Genomic DNA, 20,711 nt, shown 5'->3' on the forward strand with positions numbered 1-20,711 from the left:
CTTTTCACAACCCTAATGTCCACCAACAGGAGAAAGAATAAACAAATTATGATGTATTCCTACAGTGTGGAATACTATTCAGGTACAATAAATATGAATCTGAAAAATATTATGGTGAGTAAATAAAACCAGACGTGGAAGAATGCATGTGCTCCCATTCATATAAAGTTAAAAAAAAAAAGCAGACACACTATTCTATTCTAGTCTATTCTAAGGGAAATCAGAACAGTGGCTGCCTATAGGGATTGGAAACTGACTGGAAGGAGCACAAGGTGATGAAAATTTCTGTATCTTGAATGGAAAATGGGTTACATGGGTTTATAATAAAACTCATCAAATGGTATGCTAATTATCTTTGCATTTCAATATACAAAATTTTATAATTAAAATAAAAACAGATGCCCTGACCCCAGTCCAAAATTAACTGAGTCAGGGGTGCCTGGGTGGCTCATTCGCTTGAGCATCTGACTCTTGGTTTCAGCTCAGGTCGTGATCTCACAGTTTCCTGACTGTGAGCCCCATGTCGCGCTCTGGGCAGACAGCATGGAGCCTGCTTGGGATTCTCTCTCTCCCTCTCTCTCTGCCCTTCCCCCACTTGCACTGTCTCTCTCTCTCTCAAAATAAATAAACCTAAAAAAAATTTAACTGAATCAGAATCTGCATGAGGAAGGCCTATGAAATATAACTACTATTGAGGAGAACTACTGGTCCAGACTAATCCAATTCTTTTATTAGCAATCTTTTGATCAGAGGTTGGCAAACTTTTCCTATAAAGGACTAACCAGTAAATATTTTAGGCTCTGCGGGTCATATGACCCCGGGTGCAACTGATTAACTCTGAGGTGGCAGAGCATCCACCGATAGTATGTAAATAAATGGGAATGGTTGGTGCCAATTACTTTTATTTAAAAAACAGGCAGGGGAGAGGTGTCTAGGTGGCTCAGTCGGCTGAGCATCCGACATCGGCTCAGGTCATGATCTCACAGTTTGTGGGTTCGAGCCCCACATCAGGCTCTGTGCTGACAGCTCAGAGCCTGGATCCTGCTTCGGATTCTGTGTCTCCTTCTCTCTGCCCCTCCCCCGCTCATACTCTCTCAAAAATAAATAATGTTAAAAAAAACTTTTTTTAAAAACAGGCAGGGACTGTAATCTGCAAATCCATGTTTTAGTTGGTCATGCTGTAAGTAACAAATTCACCTTTCTTCAAGACTACTGTGAAAGATCCAGCATGCCTGAAAAGCAGACCTACTTCAAATTCTGACTACGCCGCTTTTTAAGTTTCAAGATTTGGGAAGTAGATACTTACTATCTCCAAACTTCACTTTCCTCATCTGTAATACGGGCATAATAGCTATCCTGAAGGACTGTGATAATTAGTGATATATATAAAGTAGCCAGCAAGGTTCCTGGTATCCTTCAGGCTCTTAACACATGGTAGCTATCATTATTACAGATGTTACAGATATCAAAATGTGTTGCTCTAACCCATTGTACTATCTCAATCTACTCAGTAGTCAGAAATGTCCCCCTTGCCAGCCTGCCAAAGTTTGGCCCCACCTAAAGCTCCTTTACAACGATACACCCTAGGTGAATCCCCTAATTGGTTTACTTCCCCCAAACAAACCCTACTGCTCCCTCAATCTGGCATGCCCCTTCCCCCTCCACAGCTTAACATGCTTCACCCTTCTTAAGTCTAGGTTATAATCCTTGCCCCGCACAAAGTCCTACACCTCCACACCCACTCCACACCCCACCAACCCTGACCAGACATCCTAGACCAAAACACTTCACATTCACATTTTCCAGCTCACTTATCCTGGAGTTATCGATCACTGCCTGCTGTCTACAACTCAGTTCAACCTGATTGTAAGTTCTTGGAGGACAGAAATGCTGCTTTAAACATCTCTGCATTTCCCTCAATGTCAGGTCTACTCTAAAAACACTAAGTATTTCTGAAGGGACTGATTCACAGATGCTGAAACTTGAAGGGACCCAGATTATAGTAACGCCTTGCACGAAACTTCTGGGCAAAAATACTGTGAGAAACACCTACCTTTTGTAACAGCTGCTGGAGCAGAGCTGGGGACAACTGGGTTTGGGGCAGCTACAGGCAGAATGGCAGGTGATTTGTTGGCAGAAAATGACTGAACCACTAACAGGGAAAAAAAGGGAGAGGATGTAAGAAATACAGAAATCATTCTAATGATGATCTAACTCCCAGGTAATGGCCCCATTTTAGACTAAAGGCACAAGAACAATTTCAGTACATTAAAAAGGTCCTTATTAATACAGTGATGTGACAAGGTAGGGTAGGCTGTTTACTATTAGCACCAGGGTAACTGAGCTTTTATTATTTTCCACTGTGGAAATGGGGGCTTGTCACTAAGAAAATAAAAATCCAATTAGCTTGGAACTCTCCTGAACACTTAAAATGTTCCCCTGCTACTCAACTTTAGAAATGGGGAGTTATTTAGAAGCCGATGGGTCATCTGGAGTTTACGGTGTCCCAGAGTTCAAAATGCCAAGGACAACTCTGATGGCTAAAGGGAAGACCATATGGGGAGGGGAGCCTGGGAGCCACCCCCCAGACGCCCCTGCCAACAGTCCTGGTGGCAGCCGCAACCCGTGGGTGAAGGACTCACCTTTATTCACAGGCATCAGTATAGTCTGTACACCTCCAGACGTATTTACACTAAGTGGCTTGAGCTGGCTGGGGATCGTCAGGACAGCCTGCTGGGGATTGGATTGGCTGGAGTGAATCTTTAGCAATCCTAAAATAAGTTGGAAGATAAGGCCAAGCTGAAGATCAGATGCTTTCTGAAAGTCCTGCCTTCTTCAGCATTCACCTTTCCTCACAGGAGGAAGTTCTTAGGACATCTACCCCTTCAGTAAACGGAGAGCTGGAAGCAATGGATGTGACAGATTTCACAATGAAAACAATGACGTGACAGTGATGATTTATTTTTGCTCCGCAATCATGAAGTAACAGAAATTTTTGGAAAAGCAACACTAATCAACAAGAGAAAATGTGAAAAAGTATTAAAAAAATTAAAATTAAAAAAAGAGAAAAAGTAGGGGCGCCTGCATGGCTCAGTTGGTTGGCCATCCAACTCTTGATTTCGGCTCACCTCATGATCTCACAGTTTGTGAGTTCAAGCCCCGCACTGGGCTCTGGCAGTATATAGCCTGCTGGGGATTCTCTCTTTCTTTCTCTTTCTCTTTCTCTTTCTCTTTCTCTCTCTCTCTCTCTCAAAATCAATCAATCAATCAATCAATCAATAAAAAAAGAGGAAAAAATCCCCCAAAGCCCAACCACAGAGAGAACAGTATTAACATTTTAAGACAGTTCTTTCCATGTTTGTTTTCTGTGACAATTTCTGTGTTTTGTATATAGCTGTGACAGGTACAAACTGAATATAAAATTCTGTATTCTGATTTGGATAACTGTCACTTTCTTACTTTAAAACCTTCTCTGGCTCCTGGCTGCCCAGAGAATGTTTCCAAAATTAGTTTCAAAGTATTCAGAGTCCATTTTAAGCTCATCCCAGTTTATCTGCATCCCTTCACACCATCCTTATAGATCAAATACTCCTATCTGTGTACTCACCATACCTTCTAATTTCCTACTTGTGTGCAGCTCTCATCTTTCAAACATCAAACATTCTCCACCTATTATTATTATTTTTAAGTAAACTCTACCCCCAATGTGGGGCTCAAACTCACAACTCCAAGATCAAGAGTCGCATGCTCTACCAACTGAGCCAGCCAGGTGCCCCTCCACCTGTCATTTTAGAAAGGGTCACCCTCTTCCACTTTCCTTTTAGGCTAAACTTCCATATTCCCATTTCCACTATTCAACTATTGGAGGCATTCAGAGGCCGGTAAAAACAATAGGCAGTTACTGTGAGACAGCACAAAAGACACAACACAAACACATGCTGTCACACACTTAAAAACAGCAATAGGAAAAAAAAACAGCTTAGAGGCTAAAGATACTTTAAGACATTGGAAAGCAGAGGGTATGTATGTGTAAAAGGAAAATAATAATCTTAAAACCTTTCTGAAACAAAGCCTTATAAAAATCTTTCTTTGGAACAGATGAATGTCAAATCAGATAGTAAGTTGTTTTTGTTTTTTTTAAATGTTTATTTATTTTTAAGAGAGAGAGGGAGGGAGAGCACACACACAAGAAGGGGAGGAACAGAGAGAGAGGGAGACAGGGAATCTCAAGCAGGCTCCATGCTGTCAGCATAAAGCCTGACGCAGGGCTCAATCCCACCAACTGTGAGATCATGCCCTGAGCCCAAATTGGACATTTAACTGACTGAGCCACCCAGGTGCCCCTAGATAGTAAGTTCATACCAAGATGTACCCTCAAAAGGAACAACAATGATGTACAAAAACAGACAGATCAGTGGAACAGAATAGACAACCCAGAAATGGACCCACAAACGTATGGCCAACTAATCTTTGACAAAGCAGGAAAAGACTATCCAATGGAATAAAGACAGTCTCTTCAGCAAGTGGTGCTGGGAAAACTGGACAGCGACATGCAGAAGAACAAACCTGGACCACTTTCTTACACCGTACACAAAAATAAACTAAAAATGGATGAAAGACTAAATGTAAGACAGGAAGCCATCAAAATCCTCGAGGAGAAAGCAGGCAAAAACCTCTTTGACCTCGGCTGCAACAACTTCGTACTCAACACGTCTCTGGAAGCAAGGGAAATAAGAACAAAAATGAACTACTGGGACCTCATCAAAATAAAAAGCTTCTTCTGCACAGTGAAGGAAACAGTCAGCAAAACTAAAAGGCAACTGACGGAATAGGAGAAATTATTTGCAAACGACATATCAGATAAAGGATTAGTATCAAAATCTATAAAAAACTTATCAAACTCAACACCCAAAAACCAAATAATCCAGTGAAGAAATGGGCTAAAGACATGAATAGACACTTCTCCAAGAAGACATTCAGATGGCCAACCAACACATGAAAAAATGTTCAACATCACTCATCATCAGGGAAATACAAATCAAAACCACAATGAGCTACCACCTCACACCTGTCAGAATGGCTAACATTAACAACTCAGGCAACAACAGATGTTGGCGAGGATGTGGAGAAAAAGGATCTCTTTTGCACTGCTGGTGGGAATGCAAACTGGTACGGACACTCTGGAAAACAGTATGGGGGTTCCTCAAAAAATCAGAAATAGAACTACCTTAGGACCGAGCAATTACCCTACTCGGTATTTACCAAAGGGATATAGGTATGCTGTTTCAAAGGGGCACATGCACCCCAATGTTTACAGCAGCACTATCAACAATACCCAAAGTATGCAAAGAGCCCCCAAGACCATCGATGGATGAATGGATAAAGATGTGGTATATGGAGTATTACTCGGCAGTCAAAAATGAAATCTTACTATTTGCAACTATGTGGATGGAACTAGAGGATATTATGCTAAGCAAAATTAGTCAGAGAAAGACAAATATCATATGACTTCATTCATATGAGGACTTTAAGATACAGAACAGATGAACATAAGGGAAGGAAAGCAAAAATAATATAAAAACAAGGAGGGGGAAAAACATAAGAGACTCTTAAATATAGAGAACAGAGGGTTGCTAGAGGGGTTGAGGAAGGGGGGATGGGCTAAATGGGTAAAGGCATTAAGGAATCTACTCCTGAAATCATTGTTGCACTATATGCTAACTTGGATGTAAATTAAAAAATAAACTATTTAAAAAAAATTAAACTATTTAAAAAAAGGACAATGACTCGATTCTTCATATTTTTCAAATTCTTATTTTTATCAAAATATTACATGCTTATCAGTTGAAAAGTAAAAAAGTGCTGAAAAGGCTTTTAATTAAATATAGTCATCCTTTCCTCCACCTTCCTATCCTCATGTAGTTCCCCAGCAGTATCCACTTTCAACCATTTTGGCCCTGTTTTTTAATATATATGTCAGCATTTTATTTATTTATTTATTTATTTATTTATTTATTTATTTTTAATGTTTCTTATTTTTGAGAGAGACAGAATGTGAGTGGGTTGGGGCAGAGAGAGAGGGAGGCATAGAATCTGAAGCAGGCTCCAGGCTCCGAGCTGCCAGCACAGAGCCTGACACGGGACTCGAACTCACAAGCTGTGAGATCATGACCTGAGCCAAAGTGGGACGCTCAATCGACTGAGCCACCCAGGTGCCCCTATATCTCAGTATTTTTATTTTTATTTTTTTAAATTTTTTTTTCAACGTTTATTTATTTTTGGGACAGAGAGAGACAGAGCATGAACGGGGGAGGGGCAGAGAGAGAGGGAGACACAGAATCGGAAACAGGCTCCAGGCTCTGAGCCATCAGCCCAGAGCCCGACGCGGGGCTCGAACTCCCGGACCGCGAGATCGTGACCTGGCTGAAGTCGGACGCTTAACCGACTGCGCCACCCAGGCACCCCTATATCTCAGTATTTTTAAAAGGCCCCTATAGGCCTTGACTAATTTTGATGTAACATTTTGATGTTACACATTGACTTATTATTAGTGTAGATCTGGGCATTTTAAGGCACTTATAACCTTCTCTTTCCCTGTCCACCAAGAACTGTTCTCTACTGATTCAAAGAATACCATACAACGATTCCATTTTTTTCTCTGGTGTTAACATTTCCTCCTTTTTCAGTTGCTTAGCTCTCCTTCAAAATCTTACTAAGTCTTCCCACTTCCCTCAAAAATGCCATAAGCTGCTCCTTTACATAATTCTCCCTGCAGTCAAATCTCTCTTATGGTTCCATTTTTATAAGAGGTATCTGTTCTGAAGAGCTCTGATCTGCTCCACTCTGTTTCCTAGGCCTGCTGCACAGCTGTCATACTGCAAACATTCTTCACCATTACCCTGGGACTTCCCTTTACCTTCCTTCTATATCGGACCCTGTTTCTTCTTCTAAGTCTACACCTCTTCGCTCTGATAAAAAAACATGTATTTTAGTAATGTCTTGAGACAGGGCACATAGGAAATACATTTAGAACTGTGCCTGTCAGAAAATATTTCTGCCCTCACTCTCCATAACAATCTGCCTGACTACAGAATTCTCAACTGAAAATAATTTTCCCCTATAATTCTGAAAAGCAGTATCACAACTTCCAGTACTGCTGAGAAGCCCAATGATAATGTAATTTCTGAGTTTTTCTACTTCTTCTTCTGACAACTTGTAAGATTTTCACCTTATCCCTGGTGTTCTGATTTTGTGAACAAACTGTGCCTCTGTGTGAAGCACCTTTCATTCATTGTGTTGGACACTGTCTTTTGAACTTGGGAGTTTGTTCTTTTCAATTCTGAGATAAACTGTTTCATTTCTTGGATCATTTTCTTCCCACTATTTCCTGTTTTCTTTCTGGAACTCCTTTTAGTCTGACGTTGCCAGGACTCCCTGACACATCACCGAATTTATTTCTTAGTGTCTACTTTTTGGTCTGTTCTCTGCTTCTATCTTGTGTCCCACAGTTTAGTCTAAATGCTGCAGCCAGTGATTCTATTGAAAGGTAAGGCAGATAATGTTACTCCTTAGTTTAAAACCCTCCAATGGCTTCCCTTGGTGTAAAAGTCAAAGTTCTTAAGATCTTTTTATTTAAAAAAAATTTTTTTTAATGTTTAATTTTAGAGAGAGAGAGAGAGCACACTAGTAAGGGAGAGGGGCAGAGGGATAGAGAGACAGAGAGATTGAGAACCTTAAACAGGCTCCAATGCTTAGCCTGGAGCCCGACACAGGGCTCGATCCCACGACCCTGGGATCATGACCTGAGCTGAAATCAAGTGCAGACACTCAACCGACGGAGCCACCCAGACTCCCCTGAAAGTCAAAGTTCTTAAAATGACCTACACAGACCCTATGTGACTTGGCCCCCATCACTCTGACTCCCTTGCTCACTCTGCTCTAGTCCTAATAATGACCTTGTTCAGAACAGTCCATAATGTACACAAAAAATTGAATTAAAAAATTAATAATTATACCTCAGTTACATAAAGAGAGTCAACACCCACACAAAAAATTAACGAGCAGCAGAAAATAGTTTGATTACTTTATGAAAACATTATATACAGCAAATTTCATCAGCAGCATCCCAGGATATAAGAACTTAAAGCAGGAAGATTTCATTTATTTCATGTAAAATACTTAATTAGAAAATGGGAGGGCATTGATTTCTCATAATAGCAACCCTCTATTTCTGTAATTTCTACTCCGGGCTTAACATGGTGCCTGCGAACATTCTATGAGCAAAGAACAGCACTCCCTGTACTAGAACTTCGTCAATGGTAACTGGCAGGTAGGTGGAAGTCATGGGAAACTCTATCAGCTTTAATCTTTTAGTCTTGAACTATCCAAAAAAACAAAAGGACACAGGGGCTTGGTTTGGAGTTGTGTGTGGAATGTAGTAACAACAGCTATAAGAACAACAACATCCACAATCTTTTATCCAAGGGTACTAAGGTTATGTGTGTGCATGCATGTATTAATGTGTGTGTGTGTGTGTGTGTGTGTGTGTGTAACACACATCTCAGCGACAGTTTTTTCTGTCAGTGCAACCTGATAAGCTTTTATCAATCTACAACAAGGCAATACAAAAACTAACAGTGTTTGGAAACTTTTGTAACATTGTGACATTGCTGCTGACATTTTTAAAAATAATTTTTTCAAAAAGTTTATTTGAGAGAGAGAGAGATAGCGCAAGTGGAGGGAGGGGCAGACAGAGGAGGAAAGAGAGAGAATCCCAAGCAAGCTCTGTTCTGCCAGCTCAGAGCCCAATGTGGGTCTCAAACCCACGAAACTGCAAGATCATGACCTGAGCTGAAACCAAGAGTTGGACGCTTAACTGACTAATGTCACCCACGCACCCCTGCTGACGTTCTTACAGTATTTTACAGAAGTATCTGTCTGTATTAGATTGTAGAAAAACAAGCAGAAAAACTGATCTTTCAAGTTTGAGAAGCAATGCTGTATATTATATCAGTCCCCTGGCATGTGGGGCCACACAGTGTCATCCAAGCACCTTAGTATTTTTGTGGCAAAACACAAATTTTCATTTTAAGTTGTACAAATAGCCTGTCAATGAAGGTCAGATTTCACACTAAAATTTGTTATGCAAACAAAGAAACAAAAAAACACCTTTGGTTTTCACAGCTTTTCAGATCTTAAAATTAAAAGGAATGTGGACTACACAACATTAAACATGCTAATAGCAGCCATTATTTATATAACAGCTACTACATGTCAGCATTCTAACCATTTACATATTAACTCATTTCATTCTCTCAACTGTATGAGGTAGGTATTATTATCAACCTGATTTTCAGCCAAGGAAAATGAAGCAAGTTATTTTAAAAAAAAATTTTTTTTTCAACGTTTATTTATTTTTGGGACAGAGAGAGACAGAGCATGAACGGGGGAGGGGCAGAGAGAGAGGGAGACACAGAATCGGAAACAGGCTCCAGGCTCTGAGCCATCAGCCCAGGCCCCGACGCGGGGCTCGAACTCCCGGACCGCGAGATCGTGACCTGGCTGAAGTCGGACGCTTAACCGACTGCGCCACCCAGGCACCCCGAAGCAAGTTATTTTAACTAAGGCAACCTGGCTCCAGGATTTATGCTGCAAGTTAACCAAAGAAGTAAAAGACACACTCTTCTGGGACCATTTAGTGCTGGCACAAAAAATATACACCTTACCAGGCCTCATACACATCACTCTAACACTACCTAGTATAATAACTAATGTTAAAAATCATGACTTGGAGTCATCAAGGGTAATTTATATACTTTGCTTATGAAAGCAAAGAGTATGGATAATGTTTTGTAACATGTTCCATTCAAAACTGATGATGAAACAAAAAAAAGATAATGTTACTTTAAAAGGAGAGTAAACTCTCAGTTCTCCACAAAATTACATTATGAAAGCAGCTAAAATGCTCCAGAGTTCCAGATGGCTAAAGTTTTATTATATCACTTAAAAATTATTATTCAATCCATGAAACCAGCTCAGACTTAAAAATTCACATGTAGATTTTATTTTATTATTTTTTTTTTTTTAAGTAGGCTTCATGCCCAGTGTGGAGCCCAATGTGGGGTTGAACTCTCGACCCTAAGATCAAGACCTGAGCTGAGATCAAGAGTCCAATGCTTAACCGAATGAGCCACTCAGGCGCCCCATTTGTGTAGATTTTAAAGAAAAATAAATTATCTGAAAAGCAGCTATGTGGAAAATGTTGCTGGGTTAATTTTTTTTAACTTACACAAAATACTGCTTAAGACCAAAATATTCTAGCGCAAAGAAGGGAGAGAGAAAAAATATTATGATACAACTGACCTGATACGGTGGCTTTTCCAGAGATTGTGTTTGGTGTGGGCACCAGGGACGTGGCGCTGATGACAGAGGGAGCAGCAGGCTTGCAGGTTCCCACGGGGGCCTGGCTCACACACACTGGCTGCTGCCCAGAAGTTTTCATTACAGGGCCTACAGCAGATGATGAACTGGGAGCTGCTCCTTCTGACTGCTCACACACAGGGCGGAAAATAATAGAAATTAAGAAGAAAGCAATGTAACTTACTCAGAACAGTAACTGGCAGATAGCATACTCAATACATGTTATCTATTAGCTATTGTATTACTACCTATTAAATACCATGCATTTAAAAAGAGCGCCTCTCTAGTTTAGTGTTTCCTAAACTTTTAAAGATTTCACAGACCAGGAAAAGTTAAAAAATTATAAAACAAGGAGGCATCATTGTGTTATCACATTAAAAAACAAAAAACAAAACAAAACAAAAAAACCTCACCACCTACTACATCACTTTATAAAAGGATATTTCAATACCAAATAAAGGAGGACATAATCTCAGAATATAAAAGTGGAATAAAATGAGCTTTATTAAAAACTCACTATAATGTTTGTCACATTCATTCAACCAACATCTACTTCATGGCAGGCACAGTGTTAAATCCTAAAGCCCAGAGAGAAAAGCCCTCAAGGAAAACAGGTTGACTGACAAATGGTGTAGTAGGCATAGGTACAAAGCACCATTAAAACTGAGAGGAGGGGCGCCTGGGTGGCGTAGTCGGTTAAGCGTCCGACTTCAGCCAGGTCACGATCTCGCGGTCCGTGAGTTCGAGCCCCGCGTCAGGCTCTGGGCTGGTGACTCAGAGCCTGGAGCCTGTTTCCGATTCTGTGTCTCCCTCTCTCTCTGCCCCTCCCCCGTTCATGCTCTTTCTCTGTCCCCAAAAAAATAAATAAACGTTGAAAAAAAAAAAAAAACTGAGAGGAAAAGAGATGCTGGGTGGCTCAGCTGGTTAAGAGTCCAACTCTTGATTTCGGCTCAGGTCATGCATAATCTCATAGTTCATGAGAGCGAGTCCTGCATCAGGGCTCTGCGCTGATAGTATGGAACCTGCTTGGGATTCTCTCTCCCTCTCTCTCTGCTCCTCCCTTGCCCATGCTCTCTCTCTCTCAGAAAAAATAAGTATGCTTTAAAAAAAACAGAGAGGAAAATTACTATTTCTGCCTACGGATGGGGAGAGGAGAGTATTGGGAAAAGCTTCATGTACAAAAATGGCACTTTAGGGGGATCTTCAAGATTCAAGACAGGAAAAGGGAGAAATGAATGTTTCTTAGCAGAAGATAGTAGGTAGAAAGAGAGGCATGAAAGAACATGGTTATGTTCATGGGACTACATGCAAAGTAGAGTGATAACAGGCATGAGAGGTAGTAGTTGGAGATGAAGCCTAAAAAGCAAGCAAAATCAGCTTCAAAAAAAGTCCCTGGGGTGCCAAGACAATTCAAAAGGGAAACAGACTTTAAATGTTGGTAGGCCAATTGACTGTCTACATCCAAAAGAATGAAGTTTGGCCCTTACCTCACACCATATAAAGATTAACTCCAAATGGATCAAAGACCTATACATGAGCTAAAATTATAAAACTCTTAGATGAAAATGTTGGCTTAAATTTTATGATTTTGGATTTGGCAATAGTTTCTTAGCTATGATACCAAAAGCATAAGCAATAAAAGAAATACATTGGACTTTATCAAAATTAAAAAGTTTTGTGGTTCACAGAGTATCATCAAAGAAGTGGTAAGATGGACCACAGAGTGGTAGAAAATTTTTGTAAATCTGGTAAGAGACTTGTATCTAGAATAATAATGGCAAAGAATCTGAATAGACATTTCTCCAAAGAAGATACACAAATGGACAATAAGTACATTAAAAGATGCTATCATTAGCTATCAGAGAAATGCAACTCAAAGCCACAATGATTACCATTTCACACCCACTAGAATGGATATAACAACAAAAAAAGGAAAAGAACAAGTGTCAACAAGGATGTAGAAAAACGGGAGCCCTCATACATTGCTGGTAGGAGTCTAAAATGGTGTAGCTGCCTGAGAAAACTGGCAGCTTCTCATAGTGTTAAATATAGTTTAAGATATGATCCAGCATTTCCTTCCTACAATTAGCCAGAAAAACCAAAAACCTATCATTACACAAAAACTTGAACATAAATGTTCATAGTAGCATTACTGATTATAAGCAAAAGGTAGAAACCACCCAAATGTCCTTCAACCAATAAATACATAAACAAAGGGCGCCTGGGTGGCTCAGTCAGTTAAGCATCCGACTTTAGTTCAGGTCATGATCTCACAGTTTGTGAGTTTGAGCCCCACGTCAGGCTCTGTGCTGACAGCTCGGAGCCTGGAGCCTGCTTCAGATTCTGTGTTTCCCTCTCTCACAGCCCCTCCCCTGCTCACACTCTGTCTCTCAAAAATAAATAAACAATTAAAAAATAAATAAATGCATAAACAAAATGTGGTATGGCCATAAAACTGGGTATCGACTATTCAGGTATAAAAAAAATACTCATACATGCTACAACCTGGATGAACCTTGAAAATACTGTTAAGAGAAAGAAGCCAGACACAAAGAGAAGTTGCCTAGTATTGGGGGTAGGAGGGACTGCTACTGGGTATGGAGTTTCTTTTAGGAATGTTAAAAAAATGTTCTAAAATAGAAAGTGGTGATGGTTGCAAAACCTTGAGAATATAATAAAAACCACAGAACTGTATGCTTTAAAATGGTAAATTTTATAGCATATGAATTATATTTCAATTTTTTTATTGATTTTTAATTTTTTTAATTTTTAGTTTTTTTTAAAGTTTGAGAGAGAGATGAGGAGGGCAGGAGGAGAGAGAGAGGGAGAGAGAATCCCAAGCAGGCACTGTCAGCACAGAGCCCAACATGGGGCTTGATCTCATGAACCCCAAGATCATGTCCTGAGCTACAATCAAGAGTTGGACACTTAACCGACTGAGCCACCCAGGTGCCCCTCCAATTTAAAAAAAAAATTTTTTTTTTTTTAACATTTATTTATTATTGAGAGACAGAAGAGGAGCAGAGAGAGGAGGAGACACAGAATCTGAAGCAGGCTGCAGGCTCTGAGCTGTCAGCACAGAGCCCGACATGGGGCTGGAACCCACAAACCATGAGATCCAGACCTGAGCCGAAGTCAGATGCTTAACCAACTGAGCCACCCAGGCGCACCCCACTCCCAATTTTTTTTTTTTTTTTTAAATAGAATATGGCCCACTGGCATACCTGCTAAATACCTTAATACTTTTATGTTTCATTATGGTTTTCTTTTTTTTTTTTAATTTTTTTTTTTTTTCAACGTTTATTTATTTTTGGGACAGAGAGAGACAGAGCATGAACGGGGGAGGGGCAGAGAGAGAGGGAGACACAGAATCAGAAACAGGCTCCAGGCTCTGAGCCATCAGCCCAGAGCCCGACGCGGGGCTCGAACTCACGGACCGCGAGATCGTGACCTGGCTGAAGTCGGACGCTTAACCGACTGCGCCACCCAGGCGCCCCTCATTATGGTTTTCTACTGTTGTGCTAATTCTCACCGGCTGTGCAGGACCATTTGCCGAGAGGGTCACAGCTGGGGAAGTGGCGGTTGTGATAACCCCTCCTGCCACTCTCAGCATTGTGGTTCCAGGCTTGGAGAGTTGTGAAGTGGCTGGTACAGACTTCAGTGTGCTATCAGATATTTTCATTAGTGATGCCTGTCCCCCAGGGGCTGCCTGCAGAAACAAAATCGGTTGAAGTAATAATGTTGCCTTAGTTTATAGGCACAATTTATTCCTTACATACACAGGTCCCAAGAATTAAAGCACATCCAAGAAAGTCTTGCTAATCAAAAACATAGGAGGTGTTTGCACACCTTTCCAATAAACACTCAAGTTTATAACGTTTTACATACAAATGTTCCTTTACCTCTAATGTAGAACAAGTGAATGAATGCACTTACAAGTCACTATTTGGCAACAGTGACTTCAAAGATACTAGGTCATTTGTTATCAAAATAATGGAGTCTAAAATGCTCTTAAATATATGTGTAATCTTTAAACATGAAAATCTAAACAATATGGGCCAGATTTAAATGGGTAAGTGCTCTAGGCTAGTACCTTAGCATTTTATTATTGCTCAACAAATGTAGTACCATTAACAAATTATAGTTTTAGTGGGTTAAATTAAGGCTCAGCAAACGTTTCCTGTAAATGGCATTAAGCATTTACAGCACTGAAGGCCATATGGTCCTTGTTTCAACTCCTCAACTCTACTGTTACACGGGTGTGGCTGTGTTCCAGTAAAATATTATTCATAAAAATAGGAAGCCTTGGGCACAGTTCACTGACCCGTGGCCTAAATGACTGCTTACTGCCCAAAATTAATACACCCCACAAACAGATACCATTTATCAGTCCCTAGAACTGTGTGTCAGTAATGGCAAAAACACTTTCATGTATCTTATGTCAATGAATCTTTTCATAAACTTTATAGGGTAGATTTTAGTCCCATTTTACAGATGAAGAAGTTAAGCTCAGTAATTTTACCAGGGTCATACAGTTAGTAACTGGAAGCGCCATGATTAGAATGCAGAAGTAGTAGCCATTGGAGCCTGATGCAAATTAAAACCACAATGAGATATCACTTCATACAAAAATGGCTAAAATTAAAAAGGATGACAGTCTCCCATATTGGTGAGAATGAACAGCAACTGTAACTCTCACATTACTTATGGGAGAGTCAAATGGTACAACCACTCTGCAAACCATTTGTTTCTTATAAACTTTCTTATATTTTAAAAAAATTTTAATGTTTTATTTATTTTTGAGAGAGTCAGAGTGTGAGTAGGGGAGGGGCAGATAGAGACGGAGACACAGAATCCGAAGCAGGCTCTAGGTTCCGAGCTGCCAGCACAGAGCCTGACTCAGGGCTCGAACTCACAGACTGCGAGATCATGACCTGAGCCGAAGTCGGACAATTAACCAACTGAGCCACCCAGGCGCCACCTTATAACTTTCTTATTAACATATACTTACCCTAGGACCTAGCTATTTTACAGTACAAAACATCTATACAAGAATGTTCATAATAGCTCTCTCCCTGGTATCTCACCGCTGCGTCGGTGCAGGTAGGGGACTGAGCTCGAGCTAGCTCAAATAAAGGCTCTTTTGCTTTTGCATCGGGAAAAAAAAAAAAAAAAAAAAAAAAAGAATGTTCATAATAGTATAGTTCATTAAAAAAAAAAAAAAAGAGGGTATGTTTTAGAGTGACAAATGTTTTGTAACTTGACTGGGATAGTGCTTGCATGAGTTTGTACACTGGTCAACACTCACTGAGCAGTACACATATGGTCTATGCATTATTTTATGTAAATAATACCTTATTAAAAAGCAACAGGTGTGCCTGGGTGGCTCAGTCAGTTAAACTCGACTCTTGACTTTGGCTCAGGTTATCAATTCACAGTTTGTGAGATTGAGCCCCATGTCAGGCTCTGTGCTGATAGCATGGAATCTGCTTGGGATTCTCTTTCTGCCCCTCCCCCACTCATTCTCACCACCACCCCCCCCCCAAATAAATATACTTAAAAAAAGAAAAAAAGTAACAGTAATTGTTCTGCAGTGGTAGAACAGGAAGAAAGTCACTCCAGTAGTTGCAACATAAGCAGGTAGGAAGAAATAAGCTAAGATTTTAAAGAACTGCCTGAAGAATTTTAGGGCCTCATATCTGTTTAAAATACTAAGTGCATCTGACCAAAGGGAAATTAGTACTCAAAGAAATGAAACAGTACTAATATGAAAAATATATGATGGAGAAAAAATTCCTTTTTTACAGATATAACCTACCAAACCTTCCTGAAGGTAAAACAAATAACCTGAATAGTTCTGTATCTACAAATAAATTGAAACTGTAGTTAAAAACCTTTCCAATTAGGAAAACTTCAGGTCATTATGGCTTCACTGGTGTATTCTAGTTAAAGAAAAAATAATACCAATTCTACATAAAATTTTTTACACAAAAAGTGAACGAGAGAAAAGTTTTTGTTTTTTGTTTTTAAGAGGGAAAAGTTTCTAACTCATTCACTTATGTGATATCACAACCAGACAGGAATTACAAAGAAAACCACTGACCAATAACCCTTACAAAAACTCTAAACAAAATTTTATCAAATGAAACCCAGCAATACATTAAAAGAGGATAACATGTCACAAACAAGTGGGGCTTATTCCAGGAATGCAGGGCTGGCTTAACACTTAAAAAAAAAAAAAATTTTTTTAATGTTTTTTAAGTAATCTCTACCCCTCAACATGGGGCTTGAACGCATGACCACAAGATCAAGAACACACGCTCCACCAACAGAGCCACCAGGTGCCCTCTTATGATCTTCTTAGTAACATTTTTTCTCTAGCTTATTGTAAGAATACAATATATAATACATATGACATACAAAATGTGTGCTACTCAACTATGTTATTGGTAAGGCTCTTGGTCAACTGTAGGCTATTAATAGTTAAGTTTGGGGGGAGTCAAAAGTCATATGAGGATTCTCCACTGTGAGAGAGGTTGGCACCCCTGACCCACCCCCTGTTGTGCAAGGATCAACTGTACATGGATACTGTGGATGGCATCACCTACTACACTATTCAGAATCTCCCATACGAAGTTCCTCCAGAAACATTTTAGAACGAAGTATCAAGAAAACCTCTGTTTCTTCTAAGGAAATATGTAGGTATTGTTTTGCCTCTCACAAACTGAATTTTATAACTGATCATGCTTCTGATTTGCTTTGGCAAATTTTATTAATTATATAGGACATAGCTGTTTGCATATCTAATAACTCTGGCCTTATCTTCTCATTCTACTTGTATTTTCCCAAATTTCAAGATTTTATTCTTATTTTTCTATACTGTTTTATTATCATTTTTTTTTTCTTAATGTTTATTTTTTGAGAGAGACAGAGAGAGAGAGACCGAGTGCGAGCAAGGGAAGGGCAGAGAGAGAAAGAGAGACACAGAATGCAAAGCAGGCTCTAGGCTCTGAGCTGTCAGCACAGAGCCCGACGTGGGGCTCAAACCCACAAGCTGGAGATTATGACCTGAGCCGAAGTCAGATGCCCAACTGATTGAGCCACTCAGGCGCCCCTTACTATTCATTTTCTTGGGCAACCTTAATTTCTTTGTGGAAAAGGACAAGCTGTAAAAGTTTTAATAAATGCCATAACCACCTTGTATTTGGGGTATGTGTTTATTTACCTGGGTAAACAAAGTGGTTTTTTGTCCAGAGATGACTTTTAATGTTTGTTGCCCTTGTGCAGAAGATGTGCTGACTCCCAGCGTTCCTTGGACCACTGACCCAGTAGTCAGCTGTTTTCCAGATGTCTGGGGTGATGGCTGACCAACTAAAAATGTGCCCTAGAAACAAATAAAGACCTACTCAGTAATTATTAAGTTCAAATGACTTGTCCTGACCCTTTAAATCACAAGGTCCCATGTTACAAGCTACAATGCCCCCCTTGAATTCTCCAACTCAGCCAAAATAATTGTAAGGAACAGCTCTGCTCTCAGGGTCCCTCCCAAAAGCTGTCCCCACTTTTAGAACTCTTAAGCTGTGGAGCAGGCTGCTTAAAAACTCAAGTTTTACAACCGAGTCTTTAAATCTGGATTTAATTTTCAACATTCATAACTATCCATCCTTAGTAAGAACACTGAGAACAAAAATTCTTAAAGAGGAGTCAAGACTTTAGCAATGAGGGGAAAGAAAGTAGAAACTTGTTCCTAATCATGAATCCAACCTAACTCCAAATACCTTAACTTGATAGTACCTCTTTGGTTACTCCCTTCCAAGAGAAAATTTTCAACTGCACGTGAACACTACTCACTAACTCATGGATTTGGAAGGCAAAAGCATAGGAAAAATCTTTCTTTGAGTCAGAAAGATCTGGGTTTAAATCCAAATTCTATCATTGGCTTAGCAGAGACATCTTGGGAAAGTTACTTAAGTCTTTCTGAATGTCTAGGACCTCTTGTCTCAACATAAAACAAGCCCAAAATAATATAGATTCATAACATAGCTAAAATGTTAATATTGACTCCTGATCCCAGAGATGTAAAGATAAATCCACTATAATTAAAGGCAGTTATTAAGGAACCAAAGGATTTAAAAGACACCAGTCACAAACGATCAGACCTGAGGCGTTTGCTTTAGGATATAAGATGTGTAAGTCAGGTGCTGGGATATCCCTCCAGGGCCTGCAGGGCTCTGAGTTCCTCCTGTTCCTCCTCCTCCACCTCCGCTGCCACTGCCGCTGCCACCGCTGCCTCCGCCACTACCACTGCCCGCAGCTGAGCCAGACTGGAGGTCTGAAAATACAATGAAATGACAGCAACATCAGAAAAGGTATTAAGAGGCTTAACAGAAAGATAGATGAGCCCTGGGGGATGTTTCCCTTACAGCGACATTCCTTCGCTTTTCTATTTTCTCCTTTCTTTTCTGTAATGTATCTATTCTGTGACAAGAGAAGAACATACTAGAACTGAAGACTGATCTACTTCCAACTGAAGGACAGTTGACTAGTTCTGCTCTCGGTACAACGAAGAACTTAACTTTAACAAGAGTTTTGACTTAGTGTGGGACATCAAGAAAGTGTGATAGTGACATTTCTTTCTTTTTATTTTTTTTTTTTAATTATTTTTTTTTTTTCAACGTTTATTTATTTTTGGGACAGAGAGAGACAGAGCATGAACGGGGGAGGGGCAGAGAGAGAGGGAGACACAGAATCGGAAACAGGCTCCAGGCTCTGAGCCGTCAGCCCAGAGCCTGACGCGGGGCTCGAACTCACGGACTGCGAGATCGTGACCTGGCTGAAGTCGGACGCTTAACCGACTGCGCCACCCAGGCGCCCCATGATAGTGACATTTCTAACCAAGTGCTGACTGGAATGTGCTCAGAGAAGTGCTTATAAACATTCTGGCATCTCATTTGATTTCAGTGAAACTGCTGGAATTTAGTGTAATTTTACAGTACCTTTTCTGTTGCCCTCTGCCCCAGAAAAAACTGATTTTCTTCACATTTATAATGACTCCAGGGCCTGATTTTTTTTTTTTCCTTTTAAAATTCTACTTTAAAGCCTTTGAATTTTTTTACTTCCCACTTGGTGACATAATATATACAAACTAAAACCTAAATAGCTCTCTGGGTGAATTGTGGAATACTCACATTGTCCTTTTCTTACATATCTTTTATATACTACAGCTTAAGTAGGAGGAAAAAATGCCAGGGTGAGAGAGCAGAAATCACCCATTATAGTTAGTAAACAAAATGGCGACTAGCTCACACACTACATTTTGGCAAGAGTGGCTAATTTTTAGTGAACCTATTATACCAATTATACTTGGGGGGGGGGGGGCTTTTAAATCTTATTTAACATAATTTGTCAAACTGGCTTACATACAACACCCAGTGCTCATCCCAACAAGGACCCTCCTCAATGCCCATCACCCACTTCCCCTCTTCCCTTGCACCATCAACCCTCAGTTTGTTCTCTGTATTTAAGAGTCTCTTATGGTTTGTCTCCCTCCCTGTTTGTTAACTATTTTTTTCCCCTTCCCTTCTTCCATGGTCTTCTGTTAAGTTTCTCAAGATCCACATATGAGCGAAAACATATGATATCTTTCTCTGACTTATTTCACTTAGCATAATACCCTCCAGTTCTATCCACAATGCGGCAAATGGCATGATTTTATTCTTTCTCATTGCCAAGTAGTATTCCATTGTATATATACACCACATCTTCTTTATCCATTCATAAGTTGATGGACATTTAGGCTCTTTCCATAATTTAGCTACTGTTGAAAGTGCTGCTATAAACATTGGGGTACAAGTGCCCCTATGTATCAGCACTCCCGTATCCCTTGGGTAAATTCCCAGCAGTGCTATTGCTGGGTCACAGGGTAGTTCTCTTTTTAATTTTTTGAGGAACCTCCACACTGTTTTCCAGAGCAGCTGCACCAGTTTGTATTCCCACCAACAGTGCAAGAAGGTTCCTGTTTCTCCACATCCTCACCAGCATCTATAGTCTCCTGATTTGTTCATGTTAGCCACTCTGACCGGTGTGAGGTTATACCAATTTTACTTCTGATTGAGAGGGAAATAATTCCCTTTACCCTTTCCTTTCCAACACCAAATTGTTTTCTCTGTATGTCAAAACAAAAGTTTGTCAATCTAGATAAACCACCTAATTTCCTTGGGGTTTTAAGGCTTGTACACTAAGGCTGACTCTCTATTTCTCTTTCCATCTCCAAACCTAGCAAACTTAACATG

At 40.0% G+C, this 20,711-nt stretch overlaps 1 protein-coding gene across 4 annotated transcripts in view; it reads right to left on the reverse strand.

The window, feature by feature from the left end:
- YEATS2 (YEATS domain containing 2) overlaps positions 1–20,711 on the reverse strand; it is a 116,092-nt gene that overhangs the window by 15,317 nt on the left and 80,064 nt on the right. For 3 of the 4 annotated variants that reach the window (XM_045502807.1, XM_045502808.1, XM_045502809.1), the window contains exons 18-23: positions 18,579–18,751; positions 17,645–17,803; positions 13,952–14,128; positions 10,363–10,546; positions 2,643–2,771; positions 2,054–2,152 (exon numbers count right to left, since the gene is read on the reverse strand). In XM_045502807.1, the coding sequence (XP_045358763.1) occupies positions 2,054–2,152; positions 2,643–2,771; positions 10,363–10,546; positions 13,952–14,128; positions 17,645–17,803; positions 18,579–18,751 (921 nt within the window). The remainder of the gene's footprint in view (positions 1–2,053; positions 2,153–2,642; positions 2,772–10,362; positions 10,547–13,951; positions 14,129–17,644; positions 17,804–18,578; positions 18,752–20,711) is intronic. The other variant, XM_045502810.1, reaches the window with a different exon arrangement.

This window comes from Leopardus geoffroyi, chromosome C2 (assembly GCF_018350155.1).
Source record: "Leopardus geoffroyi isolate Oge1 chromosome C2, O.geoffroyi_Oge1_pat1.0, whole genome shotgun sequence".
NCBI classification, from domain to species: domain Eukaryota; kingdom Metazoa; phylum Chordata; class Mammalia; order Carnivora; family Felidae; genus Leopardus; species Leopardus geoffroyi.